The sequence below is a fragment of the Brassica napus genome, chromosome C6 (genome assembly GCF_020379485.1).
Source record: "Brassica napus cultivar Da-Ae chromosome C6, Da-Ae, whole genome shotgun sequence".
Taxonomy (NCBI): Eukaryota; Viridiplantae; Streptophyta; class Magnoliopsida; order Brassicales; family Brassicaceae; genus Brassica; species Brassica napus.
In genome coordinates, this window is record NC_063449.1 from 17104424 (window position 1) to 17119134 (window position 14711).

Here is a 14711-nt window from a genome sequence, read left to right on the forward strand (position 1 = left end):
ATGATTTTATTTATTTAATCTACTTCTTCCCAAACAGCTCCATCTGCAGGAATTGTGCCACAACATTTCGCCCACAATTCTTTGACTGTAAGTTATCCAACTATATCTTACAAAGAACTAATACTATATAAATATATTTACAATGGTTTTGTGGTTTTGTTAAGTTGAGACATATATTTTACTAATAATGTTTTTATGGGAAAAAATGTATCCTCCATAGGTGGCTGCGACATTTGTGCGTTACACGGTACATAGATTCCTAAAGGATAACATTTTTAGTCTATGTTAAATAGACTAGCTGATTATAACACACAATTTACATTTAACTCTATGTAGTGGCAAGAAAAAATGCACGTGGCATGCGAAAGGCAATATTACTATCAAAACGTACATCAAGAAGGATAGAAGGTAAGCATCAAATTACAACTACAGCTTCTCATTACAAATTAATTATGTGGAGTAACCAACAACAAGTTTGTTTATAGGACCTACCGCATCTACGCCTGCACAAAATCGACAACTCGGCAGAGCTAAAGGAAAAGGTACATATTTTCCTACTTTAGATACATTATATGTTAACATATTAAACCATCAGTAGAATTTGCATCATATAAAGTTTTCATGGTGCAATACTTTTTTGTTAAATTAAATAAATCGAAAAAATATTAAAAGAATAAATTAAAATGGTCAATTCTCATAAATAGATAAAATGACACTAATACCCTAAATATATAAAAAAATAAAATAAAAAAAAAGATATTTTTTTAATAATAGTTTAAGATAATATGTGTTTAAATTCGATTTTTTTAATACTTTTTAAACTTTTTTACTTTCGAATTTTTAAAAAAAAATTATCCAAATTTTCTTTTTGTAATTTGAAAATAATTTTTCCAAACTATTCTTGAAATTTTAATTTCCAAATTTTTAATATTTATTTTCTATTTTACAAAATTTTAAACCTCAATCCCAAATCCCGACCCCTTAACTATAAACCCTAACGTTTGGATTAGTTAACCCTAAGCCTAGAGGTATAGGTGTATGTTTACCTCTCTAACGAAATATTTTTGTCATTTTGATTATTTGAGTCTACTTTTGTGACAGAAACTTTTTTAGTGCTATCTTAGAGTATTTCCCAATTAAAATTATTAATATAATCATTTAATAAACATTTTTTTTTAAGTTACAGAAAGTTTAGAGAAGGAAAAATAAGATGTGAAAATGTATACAAAAACAAATTTATTAGGGAGTCGTTTATAGAAACCGGTTTTACACAAAATAAATAATAAGTATTTTACTCGGGTCAACTAACCACTTACCTGATAATGGAGTTGCCACGGGTTCCAAATAACTATTAAATCATCTAATAGTCGTGTCTCGACTATTTAATGTTTCCAGCCCCTTCAGATGTGTCATCCTCCTCTGAAACGAGAACAAACCCAATTTTAGAATGTCCATCATGTGGTGCTTTGGTTTGGCAATCCGAGAGCACCGGAAGAGACCCTATAACAAAGGAGTTACGCTTCAGCATTTGTTGCAACCAAGGACAGATAAAACTTCCGCCTCTGAGACAACCTCCACCTGTGTTAGAAAAGCTACTGCAATGCAAACAATTTCGCGACACAATCCGAGTCTACAATGCCCTCCTAGCTTTTACATCTATTGGAGCGAAATTATATTACAGTGTTGTTTTCGGCAGAGGGCCATTTACATTCCGTATTCAAGGCCAGACTTACCACCGTATCGGATCCCTCATTCCTAAGCCAGGTTTACCACCCAAGTACCTACAGCTCTATATTTTTGATACGGCAAACGAAGTTAAGAATCGGCTTGAAGCTTTAGGTCAAACGACCTCTGAAGGCAAAGCAGACGAAGCCACATTAAAGGTCCTTATAGAAATGATGGATGCCAACAATTGCCTCGTAAAGGTTTTTAGGCGGGTTCGAGATCGGTATGAGGCGTACTCTGAACAAGATTTTACAATCAGTCTCATATCTGATAAAGGGAAAAGCAAACAATATGACTTACCTGAATCAAATGAGGTAGCTGGACTTATTGTCGGCGACATGTCAGACACTATTTGTGAGAGAGATATAGTCGTCCAGTTTCAGTCAACTAATTTGAAGGAGATACGAGATGATCATCCGCTATACATGAGCCTACAGTACCCACTTTTGTTCCCTTATGGTGAGTATGGTTTCAATACCGAAATTCCTTTGCATTTAGGGGAAGGAAGCTCGAGGACAAGGAAATTCCTCAGTATCCGGCAATTTTATGCCTCCCAAATACAAACTCGGTTGAAGGAAGGAATGACACTCATTAAGTCTGGATGCCTCCTCCACCAATATGTTGTCGATGTATATTCTGCGATCGAGGAAGACCGTCTTCGATGGGCAAGGAACAATCAAGACGTTCTAAGGGCTGAATTATACAGTAATGTTTGTGATGCAGTCGGAAAAGGTGACACCGATGCGAGGACGGTTGGTAAGAGGTTTATTCTACCACCAAGTTTTACTGGTGGGCCCCGTTATTTGATTGAGAAATATCATGACGCAATGGCGATATGCAGACAATTTAACAATCCTGATTTATTCATCACAATGACGGCAAACCCAAATTGGAAAGAGATAAAAGACCATTTGCTAACATACGGCGGTGATAACCCGAATGATAGACCAGATATTGAGTGCCGAGTTTTCAAAATGAAACTTGACCAGCTGCTAGATGATTTTAAGAAGGGTACATTCTTCGCCCCATACACAGCAGGTACTCTCTTTAAATTGAAAATTTTAATTCACATTTTGCTTCTTATAACAAAATTGAAATCATTTCTATATCAGCTCTTCATAGGATTGAGTTTCAAAAAAGAGGTCTTCCCCATACACATATTTTGTTGTGGTTTGGAGACTACTCAAGGACCCCCAGCCCAGAAGAAATTGACAAGATTATTTCCGCCGAACTTCCTGACAACCAGAAAGACCCCGAAGCCTATGAATTGGTTTCAAAGCACATGATCCATGGGCCATGTGGAGTCCATAGACCTCGATCACCATGTATGGGGAATCATGTGTGTGCGAAGAAATTTCCCCGCCCATTTACTGAGTCTACATCAATTGATAAGTCTGGGTACATAATATATCGTCGCCGCAAGAACGAAAATGCTAATGTTTTAAAGGATGGAATTCTTCTAGATAATGCTTCTGTCATCCCTCATAACATAGAAATCCTCAAGAAGTATGCAGCTCATATAAACGTGGAATGGTGCAATAGAACATCCGCTATCAAGTACCTTTTCAAATATATCACAAAAGGAGTCGACAGGGCGACAGTTCTGATTGAGAAAGGACCCGACCCACCGACATTCAAGAAAGTAATCGACCCGCAGACATCCGAGAAAGGTAAGGAAAAGGTCAAGAAAGCAAGGAATGAGATACAAGAGTATATCGACTGTCGATACTTATCAGCTTGCGAATCCATGTGGAGGACTTTCGCTTATTCTATACATAAACGCCAACCATTCGTCATGAAGTTGGTAGTCCATCTGGAAGGCGAACATAATATGACTATCAAAGTACGTATAACCTAGGCCGAGTTATACTCAAGTCAGACATTGAAAAGACTATGTTTACCGAGTGGATGGTTCTATGCAGAACATCCGAATTCGCCCACACCTTAACATATGTCCAGATTCCTGAATTCTTCACATGGAACAATAGCTCAAAAGTATGGTCAGAGAGAAAGAGAGGAACTTCGATTAGTCGAGTTGTTAACGTACATACTGCCTCAGGCGATCGTTATTATTTGAGGATACTGATAAACAAAGTGAAGGGCCCAAGAAGTTATACAGAGCTTAAAACCTTTAACGGGGTCACATATCCCGATTTCAAAAGCACTTGCTGCGCACGAGGTCTTCTGGCTAATGATGCTGAATGGCACGAAGGTATGGCCGAAATCAACACATGGGGTACACCTTCTCAGCTACGAGAAATGTTTGTCACCTTACTTATCTATTGTCATGTTGCTAACCCTAAGGAATTGTGGGATAAGTGCTGGAAATCATTGAGTGAGGACATCCTCTACAAGAAACGTAAGGAATTCAAACATGCGCAGCTAGAAATAGATGATGCAAAGCTCGAGCAGTATACATTACTTGAACTCGAGAAGGTTTTGCGGAACCAAGAACACACCCTTACTGATTTTCCAGGAATGCCTACTCTAGATCCTCTCTTACTTAAAGAGCTAGGTAATACTTTGTGGCAACAAGAGCTACAGTATAATGTCAACGAAGAGAAGAGTAGACTTGACACCCAGTACAACTTGCTGACCGGTGAACAATTGGTCGTCTATCAAGCAATTATTGAGTCGACTCAGGATGACTATGGGAAGCTATTTCTCGTCTATGGGGCTGGAGGCACATGCAAAACATTTTTATACCAGACAATCATTTCAAGACTGCGGTCAGAGAAAAAGATAGTCCTTCCCGTTGCTTCATCTGGAATAGCAGCCCTACTACTACCAGGTGGCAGAACTGCCCACTCACGTTTCAATATCCCAATCGATCTAAAGGCCACGTCAACCTGCCACATTACACCTGGAACTATGCTCGCATAGTTAATAGAAAAGGCAGCTCTAATCATATGGGATGAGTCACCTATGACATATAGGCATGCTTTTGAAGCCCTCGATAAGTCCTTGAGAGACATTCTTTCTTTGCATGATCCCAAAGCCAAAACTCTGCCATTCGGCGGAAAAACGGTTCTTTTAGGAGGTGATTTTAGACAGATCTTACCAGTCATCCCACAAGGCACCAGAGCTGATATTGTCTCGGCTTCCATAAGTCATTCATATTTATGGGAATCATGCCACAAATTCACACTCCAGAAGAATATGCGCCTCAATGAAGATGAGAGAGAGTTCTCCAACTACGTCCTAAGGGTTGGCGATGGAAACCCCCTACCTACTGAGGTCAATGAATTTGATGAGGCTGAAGAAGATCAACTCATTTCTATTGACCGAATGTTGGTCGAGGTGCTCAGCTCAGATCCTCACAAACAAATTCTAGAACTACTTATGGGCGAACTGACCAATGGAAAGGAACCAAGCAAGACTATACAGAAAGGGCTATCCTAACACCAAGGAACGAAACAGTGGATGAGATTAATGAATACATGATATCTGAAGCTGACGGTGTTTGAAAGGAATATCTCAGTTCCGATAGCTTCGGTATAATAGACACCGACTCTGAGAACAACGAGACATTGTACCCAGTGGAGTATTTAAACTCATTGAGCTTTCCAGGCCTGCCTGCACATAAGCTTACATTGAAAGTGGGTGCCCCTTTCATGCTCCTAAGGAATTTAAATCAAAAGAAGGGGTTATGCAATGGAACACGTCTGATTGTCACTTACCTAGGTGAGCGTGTTATCCAAGGTGAAATCGTTACCGGCTCTCATATTGGACATAAAGTATTCCTTCCAAGAATCATACTATCAGAATCAGTAACTAAGCATCCGTTCACCCTACAAAGGCGGCAATTTCCAATCAGGTTGTGTTACGCAATGAAAATTAACAAAAGTCAGGGTCAGAGTTTGAAAGGTGTCGTACTGTACTTGCGACAACCCGTTTTCACCCATGGACAGCTCTACGTTGGTCTTTCCCGAGTTACTACCAAATCAGGCCTAAAAATTATACAAGGAAAGGATCAAAAGATAGGAAGGGTTAAAAACATAGTCTACAAAGAAATATACAACGATCTACCGCACTCACCAGGTATTCCAATATTATTTGCAACCCAATACACAACATTATGCAAAATACTAAATTCCTTTCTCTCTCTCCTCCAGAATCACGATCAGATGATCACCTAAAGCAGAATTCAAAGGAATCTTGAACAACTTTCTATGCCATAAGATGCAAGTTACCAGTAAGTCGGCCGACCAAAACTCTTCAAACTCAATAATGAAGTTGTACTAACAAAATTGTTTTATAACAACAGGTCCACCCACAATAGAAAGTGCCGGCTCTGGAAGACCATTCCCAATACACTTCGCAAACATCGTCTACGTCTTTTTTTCCCCGTTACCTACCAATTTCTATTTCCTTCGGACATTATTTTATTTCAACTATTTTCTTTTAAAATGAGTGAACCGACTAAATTTCCTTTCATCTTTAAACTATCCGCCCAAGATAACACAACCCCATAAATTCACACACAGTCACTATAAATTATACTATCAAACCCAGCCAACAAATTTACAATTAACAGTTCTAAATACTCATGCTTCGATCTGATTCAAATACTTATGGCCCGACCTACCGTAATTTTATGTTACCGCTTCCTACGTCAATTAAATAGGCACACTCAAATACTATTTTTTTTTACGAAATTTTATTCCTCAGCACAATTTATTATTCAAACTTACTTTAGTTTAAAAAATATAAATTGACCACTGCTTTCAACGTCTTCACATTCTAAAAGAAACAAAACTTAACTTACTCTTCCAAAAACTAAAAACTCCCAATTTTAATAAAACTGTACTTTAATTAAACATGTAATCCGCGCGAAGCGCGGATACCGGCCCTAGTATATATAAAGTAGACTTGTGCTTTGCCCACAGCCTTCCACGTCATCGAAGAGGATGGGACCGTTTTTGGACACGTGGCACCCTCTTATTAAAAAATATCCTTGCTTTTGTTCGGCTTTCTAATGGGCTTTGACGAGTTAATTATTTGTGGGCTTTTAATTACATGAATTCGTCTGAAAAATAAACAAAAGCGGAGCCCGTATGTCGACTTTTCTTCTTCATAAAAAGCCGCCATTGATTAGTAGGGTTCATCCTCTTCTGCAAACTGTGATTAGGCAAACAATAACGGAGGTTCTGAAAGGTTGTGTAAGACGTGTCTCCGTGATGAATCTCTGCATTTAGCTTGGTTCGTGTTGTTTCGTTTGCGATTCTTCTCATCCAAGCCGTAACGTTTTACATTGATTCAACGCCATTACCAATCCCTAACGTGTTGCATTGATTCAATGCCATTAACGCCTTCTTAACTCTCTCAACTCACTACAACCACGATCACTGATTCTTATCTCCTTCCAGAAAGTTTCGTAAAGTTAAAGGTAAAGTTTCGTACCTTCAACATCATCCTCTCAATTCCTCATAGCACTAGAAATTTCTTTGTCAGTATAAGATTGTTTTTTTGTTCTCATTGAGTATTTAGATATTTGTCTCATCTATTATTTCCGCTTTTTAGTTTATTCATAATTTCTAAGGGTTTGTGTATGTGATTGGTGGGATTGTGATACTTAGCCAGTATCTGTAATAATTTCTCCTTCATTTGGTTCAACGTGATTGAGACTAATGTTTACCAAGATTTAGTCAGATCTGACCTCATAAAAATTGACCATTTCATTCACTGTTCAAATCTTGATGATCAGGTGTTAATAAATTTCATTTTATTTTGTTTGTTGGGAAGAAACGATGTATCATTGAGAAGTTCAGCCAAACGCTTTCGCCGCGGGCATAGATTTTAGGTGCTCCGTTTCAGTGGTAGAAAAGGATCAGACTGTTGACGTTACTCCAAAACCATATCATATTGGTTTCCTTGACCCTGCAGTCTACAAACTGATCCACCATCCCTCTCGGTCTCTGCTATTACTTCAGGTGAACAGATCTTTTCCAAATTTGTAGATTTCACCATCCTTATAATTTGTGTATTTGATTCTTTGTTTGTAGCCATCATATAGGGGCTGACCTATTGGCATCAGAGGTCGACACTGATATCTTTGATATCATAGTCACAAAGGTAATATATCTTTGTTTTGTTTGAGTTCTTAATAGGTGAAATGTAAGTTCTTAGATCACCATTCATGATAAGATGTATAAATAGTGACATAATTCACTTTGATGTTCAAGTTTTTAGATTCACCACTAATATTCTCATTCAATCACATCAAACTAAGATTTCTGACTTGACTTTTTACATGTGCGAAGCTCCAGTTACATGAAATCGATGACACCTCAGAATCTTATCTTCATCTCCTGGCACCAAAAAGCTGAGAAACGCCATAGTTTCAGTGGAAATAGGTAACTCCAAAGTGGTAGATGGAATCAGTAATGTTCTTTTGACATGTTCAGCCTGTTCATATGTTCAGCTGTGTGTATAGAGAAGACAGATTACAGTGCATCTTTATGGTTGCTGCCTTTCTATCTCTGTGAAGTTTCTTAGTAGAGAAGAAGACAGAGAGTGGAAAGAGCTTGACACAATGTTAGTCTTTTTGGTTCCCTTCAATATTTTTTCTTTGACTTAGTCATAAACTCTTAATAGCATGTTCTTAATCAAAAAAGCAACATAGTGGGTCACTGTCTTCTTTTCCATTTGTAAGATTATGACAATAAGTTATGAACATGATAAATAACGGTTTTCTTTTTATATATCCATTTAGGAAGATGATAGTGCTCTCCTCCGTTTCCTGCAATGCAAATTTGGGAAAGGCCGAGAGAACGGTCCTGAATTTTTCTATGATCCCACATCATGCGTTGCGCTTGTGTCTCAAGGAAAAGAGAAGTCGTGCCTGTGTCCATATATACAGCATGATGTCTATGCATGAAGAGGCTGTAGCCCTTTCAGGTAATAACTCCGTTATATCAAAGAGTGGTATTATTTCTTTGTGTCTTCTAATCTTTAGATCATTGAGATATTTTGAAACAAAACTGCTACTGAAAGATATACTGAATTCACTACATTTATGGTTCCAGTTTGTCTCTTTAGGTTTGGTTGAACATTTTTATAGAGCTTTCTTCTGGTAGTGGTTGAAAAGTGTTTTCTCTTTTACAGATTGACCCAGAGCTTGCTATTTCTGAAGCTGATAAGGTTGAAGATGATGAAGACTTGAGAAAGAAGTTGTGGCTGATGATTGCAAAGCATGTCGTCAAGCAGGAAAAAGGAGCCAAAAGGGAAACATAAGGAAAGCTATTGTATTTCTCAAGGAAACGGATGGTCTTCTAAAGATTGAAGATATTTTGCCATTCTTTCCCGACTTTACCTTAATTGATGATGACTTTAAGGTTACACGTAAAATAAGGTTTGTAAACGTAAAATCTTAACGATGACTGGGGATTTCAGAATGGCCCAGGGATATTTTTCAGCTGGATCACTGGCTCCTTTCTATGTATTTTCCGTGTGGGCACTCTTTCCATGCAAAGTGCCTGATCACGCACGTCACAAGCTGTGCACACGAAGAGCAAGTAAGTCTCAAACCATGAGTTCAAATGTAAAATGAAGAACTGGCAGTGGTTAATGCATTGGTAGAACATGTGCTGCTTTCTACCAGTAAAAGCTACCATATATCTATGATAAAAAGGCCTTTACTGTTGACGTATTTCGTAAAGTTGTTTGAACACTATTTTCGATATATATTTCTAAAATCTCTAAAATTAACAAAATTTCCCCCAGTTATTATTATAAGTTAGCTTTCTAATTTTCTAACTCCAAATATAAACGCAACTCTCGCTTTTTACATATCTGGTTTTTGATTGAACTAAAGTTGATGTGTTTTAGTAGTTTATCCATCCGATATATGCATTTTTGAAAGAAAAATAAATTGGTTTGAGTTTATATACATGCCAATTTGTTGTTCTCCAATACGTGCCTGTAATAATTGTACGTGAAGTTAATATCAACTTGATTATTTTTCAGGCCGATAAAATCCTTTCGGATGATAAAATCTCAAGTGGCTAAGCCAAACAATATTGGACAGAACAACTTCAAGGTGAAAAAATTGTTCGAACTATCAACTATTTCTAAATTTAAGTTAGGAGAAAGCTCTCCTTCCGAAAATAGATATTTCAATTTTACATTTATTTCCCTTTCTTACTCATAAGATGAACTTAATTAGAATAATATTGGAATGGTATACCATTAACTTTGTTTGGTAATATATATATATAGTAAAAACTTATAAATTACTACTCAATAAATTAATAGATTCTTCTGATACCGAGTTGGGAATGTTAAATTTGAAAAGATAATAAATTTCTGAAGAATCTTTTACAAATATATTGTTTCATTAGTATCATAAATTAATAATAACTATATATCAAGTTTATATAAACATAAGAGTATTCTATTGTTTATATTTATCCACAATAAATCCATTTCTCAACATTTTAACGTTTAATGTTATTCTGTCAGATAATTACACTATACATCTATATTATATATTACTAGGGTCGGTCCGCGCTACGCGCGGAATCTAATTTTCTTGTGATTTATATTATTATATTATTGTTTACGATTATTTGCATGTATTTTATGTTATGGTTTTAAAGTTTTTTGGGAGTAGAATATTTTCCCGGCGGGATATTTATTTTATAAGTTGAGCTTTGAATTTATGTTGATGTAGTTTGTAAAAAAAATTATTGTTAAATATTTGGTCTCACAATGCACATTTTAATTATTTTATTCACGTAGTGATGTGTTTACATGGTTAATAGGAAAAAATCACAATCGTATACTGTCGCTTAGAAGAAAAACTAAATTAGAAATAATATGTATTTTAATCATTATTATAGTTATTTCTTATTTTTTTTCTTTTCCATGGTGGAAAGTTTGGTTTACAGGAAGCTGGATAAATAATCTTTTTTTTTAAATATATTTTGTAAGAAACTATGAAACATAAAAGTAGATGCTCTATCGAAAAAATTAAAATTTAAAAGCAGCATTTGGCATACCAGAAGAATTATTATTGTATTCATGTAGTGATTATTTTATTCAGGTAGTGATGTGTTTATATAGTTAATAGAAAAAAATCACAATCGTATACTGCCGTTGACACTTTCTCAATATAGAAGAAAAACTGAATTAGAAATAATATGTATTTTAATCATTATTGTAGTTATTTATTATTTTTTTCTTTTTCATGGTGGAAAGTTTGGTTTATAGAAAGCTGAATGAAAAATCATTTTTTTATATTTTGTAAGAAACTATGAAACATAAACATAGACGCTCTTTCGAAAAAAATTAAAATATAAAAGCAGCACTTGGTATACCAGAAGAATTAATTTATTGTAGTTGTAAGAAGCTTACTCCATCTACTAATGTTTTTCTCTTCTTTTTCATTTTATGGCTTCTCGGTGTTCTCAAACTTTATCTTTTCAATCTCTTTTAGTGTTTTGTGTGTAAACTCATATCTTCAATATATTATGTCGTGTGTTCTATAATGCCAAACCAATTAGAAATTAACGATGTTCTTACGTTAATGTATACGAAAGAGCGATATTGGTGTAGTGACTAAAACATTAAAACGACCAAGTTCCAGAAAGGCTTAAAGCTGAACTATCTGGCTAAAAACATGGATATGCAGCTATGCATGTGTCCTCAAGGTCGCAGTACTCAAGTTCATCTTAATTAAGTCATGAATATATATTGATCTGTCCTGTAGTAAAAAATAAATGAAATATACGGCCAAATCTACCTAAACATTACCAACAATGCCAGCATCTTCTCCTTTTCCATTCAAGAAATTATTTTTAATCACGAATGGCAGAGTGAGATGGTAACCTTTTCCACCAGTGTTCTGAAGACTCCCATTAAAACGACCAAGTTCCAGAAAGGTTTAAAGCTGAACTATCTGGCTAAAAACATGGATATGCAGCTATGCATGCGTCCTCAAGGTCGCAGTACTCAAGTTCATTTTAATTAAGTCATGAATATACATTGATCTGTCCTGTAGTAAAAAATAAATGAAACATACGGCCAAATCTACCTAAACATTACCAACGATGACAGCATCTTCTCCTTTTCCATTCAAGAAATTATTTTTAATCACGAATGATAGAGTGAGATGGTAACCTTTTCCACCAGTGTTCCGAAGACTCCCATGGCTCTTACGCAGCTGCTAATCTTCAGTTTGAACTTCTGCTCTCAAATCTTTGTTTATTCTCAGTGAAATCCGACCAACAACCAGTTCTTGTCACTGAAAGACACGAATAGGAGTAACAGCACATCTTTTGATTTGTATACACTGTCAAGCGAAAGATTGTTTTCCAATAACTATTGGAAAGTGAAAATGAAAAATGATCTTAGAGAAAATGGAAAATGTAAGTAATTGGAACACTTATTGATCAAAGCAGCAAAAAGAGGGGAATGTACCTTTAGATTGTCACCAAAAGAGTTTCAGATCAGCTGTGGCTTTATCATCTCGATGAAAGCTTCAAATGAAGCCTGCAATGGAAAATAAATACAGAATTCAGAGAAATATCTTGCCAAGAACCTAATGTTTAATTTAAATCCAAATGGTTAATGTACAAATGCCAAGTTAAATGCAAGGATTGTGCGTATAAGTAAAGGTAGATGATAACGTCTCATATGGACACCAATGTTAATATCCAACTTTGATTCCTACATAAGTTGATAGCGAGTCAAAATTATCGTGTGAATAACAATCTCCCAATCACAAAACTATAGACTTGATATTAAAATAGCCAAAGCTCGCCTAACAAAACTTATTCTTTTATTACTTATTTATAAACAGGAATGGGCAAAGAACATGTACCAAGTCCATCCATGCAAGGTGTGACTCATAGAGTCATAGTAGTCATTTGAAAGGAATGCTTCAGCTTTTCTGTGCAGCAGCTTCTAAAACTGGAAAAATATAATGAAGTACTTCAAGACACATAGCTAGTATCAATGAAGAAAGTGCATGTTATTCTACCTCAGTGAAGTGACCAAGTATCATCAAGCTTTGTGATGTTGGCGAGATGATCAGATTGAGAAGCATCTTATAGGAGGTTCACTTCGTCATTTTATAGTACAAAAAAACCGTTGCGGCATGCTTTTTATCTTCTGTGAGGCTACTAAGCCATAATTTGAACTCCTATAAGATTTTCGTAAATTCTGCTCTCGAATTTGGTTTGATTCCCGAAACCTTCACCCCTCCATATACAGAAACTTCGAAAGCAAGAACCTAATTTTTGCAAAAAAAAAAAAAATCAACTTAAACAAAAGCTTCATTCCTCAGTTCGTACAAAAAAAAGGAAACCAAAAAAGATTGTAGCTCTTGTAACCTATCCTGTCCGAGAGCCTATTGACCTTCCCTGTGACAGCTTGAACTGCATCAATTATCTTTGCTATCTCTTGTCACACTCTCTGTCGTTTGTTCCAAGGATTTCCATCTCGCTCTCTCCGTGACTTGCTCCATCAGCTCAACGCCGCTTGTTCCGCCGCCAGCAATCCATCGCACTCCGCCCGCTTGATCTGTCTCTCTCCACTGCGCTTGCTCATTCACTTTCGTGACATGCCGCACACTCAATTAAATCATGAGTTACAAAAGGACCTCAAAGTGGCAAGTAATCGAAGAATAAGAAGCAGCCTCAGTTTCAGATTCTGGGTCTGAATAAAAATGAAGTGTGTGTTTAGATGGAAGATGGCGTATGGAGAAGCTCAGGCGTCACCGCCATCGATATCCATCTCCTCGTTTCATTAGAATTAGGGTTAGGAACGCTTTCAAACCCACAACCCAATAACATCGAAGCCCAATACGATTATGTTTAATGAAACGATGCGGTTTGTGCTTGTGTACACGTGTCGCAACTCCAGAGCTCGAATTTCCTAGGTGGAATCCTAGGTGGCATAAGAAATAGAGAGCAAGATAGATAGATATACCTTTTTGTCTTTTTTTTTTTTACAACAATAACTATAACTAGGTAACTAAACCACCCGATTCAGAGAGCCAAATCGGTCTTTTTGTCATAATATCACATAATTACACCTTTTTAAATATTTTAATTTTCATTATATTTACTTTGGTGCAACTATTAGGTATTTATTATACTTTTATTGAATTATCACTTACACTACTGTCACTAACCACTATCAAATGGATAAAAAAACAATTTTAAACTAGGCATGGGCATTCGGGGTCCCAATCAGGTTTCGGTTTTATCCATTCGGGTTTTGGTTTTTCGGGTTTATCAAAATCAACCCCATTCGGGTTATATAAAAGTTCGGTTCGGGACCGGTTCGGGTTCTATCGGGTTCGGATCGGGTTAGTAAATCTTCAAAAAACCGGTATAACCCATTGTACTTTCGGGTTCGGATCCCAATCGGTTCTTCGATTTAAAAATACATGATTTGAACCTATTTTGTAACTAAAACATAAATGAAATCGGTTCTTCGGATTTAAAATACATGATTTGTACATATTTTAATAGCCAAAACATAACTAAAATCGATTCAAAAAAAAAAAAAAACATCAAACGTGATCATTCAAAATCAAGCGAAAGATAAACATATTTAGTGATAGAAAAGAAACCAGATACATGAAATCATAAAACAAAAACTAAGTTCTCATGAAATGAGAAACATTATTCAATGAAAACAAAACCAAAATCTAAAAACTTCAGGCTTCAACCGCCACATTCCACCATCAACCTTCGTGTAACAGATAATTATTTTAGAAGTTCAATAATATCTTAAAATATTTTGGATACATATTAAGAATTAAGATCATATTTGGTAGAAGTTCTTTTTATGATTTTAAATGTTTCGGGTTCTATCGGATATCCATTTAGGTCCGGGTTCGGTTCGGATAATACCCATAACCCAAAATACCAAAAAACAGGATCCATTCGGTATTTATGTCGGGTTCGGATCGGTTCGGATTCAGTTTTATCGGATCGGGTTCGGTTCGGATTTTCGGGTTTGGTTTATTTGCC

General features: G+C 36.1%; 1 protein-coding gene and 2 long non-coding RNA genes across 5 annotated transcripts; 2 read left to right on the forward strand and 1 right to left on the reverse strand.

Moving 5' to 3' along the window:
• The first annotated feature begins 1385 nt into the window (after positions 1-1385).
• Positions 1386-4608, forward strand: LOC125588375. Its single transcript, XM_048759691.1, has 3 exons — positions 1386-2763; positions 3189-3435; positions 3648-4608. Exons 1-3 carry the CDS (start codon positions 1386-1388, stop codon positions 4606-4608), a joined length of 2586 nt encoding a protein of 861 aa, XP_048615648.1.
• A 2106-nt stretch (positions 4609-6714) lies between these two features.
• LOC106431968 lies at positions 6715-9904 on the forward strand. Of its 3 annotated transcripts, none has more exons than XR_007325001.1 (7): positions 6715-7114; positions 7471-7658; positions 7731-7800; positions 7989-8262; positions 8441-8625; positions 8833-9242; positions 9694-9904. It is a non-coding gene; the product is annotated as an uncharacterized LOC106431968 (long non-coding RNA). The 3 variants fall into 3 exon arrangements; XR_001286305.3 differs by lacking the exon at positions 9694-9904 and having other exon boundaries at positions 6716-7114; positions 7989-8081; positions 8150-8262; positions 8833-9187; XR_001286304.3 differs by lacking the exon at positions 9694-9904 and having other exon boundaries at positions 6716-7114; positions 7989-8081; positions 8162-8262; positions 8833-9187.
• A 256-nt stretch (positions 9905-10160) lies between these two features.
• On the reverse strand, positions 10161-13500 carry LOC125588830. The gene is made up of 5 exons (XR_007325002.1): positions 13062-13500; positions 12710-12961; positions 12551-12639; positions 12148-12219; positions 10161-12048 (listed from the first exon to the last, which is right to left on the reverse strand). It is a non-coding gene; the product is annotated as an uncharacterized LOC125588830 (long non-coding RNA).
• Between the last annotated feature and the right edge of the window lie 1211 nt (positions 13501-14711).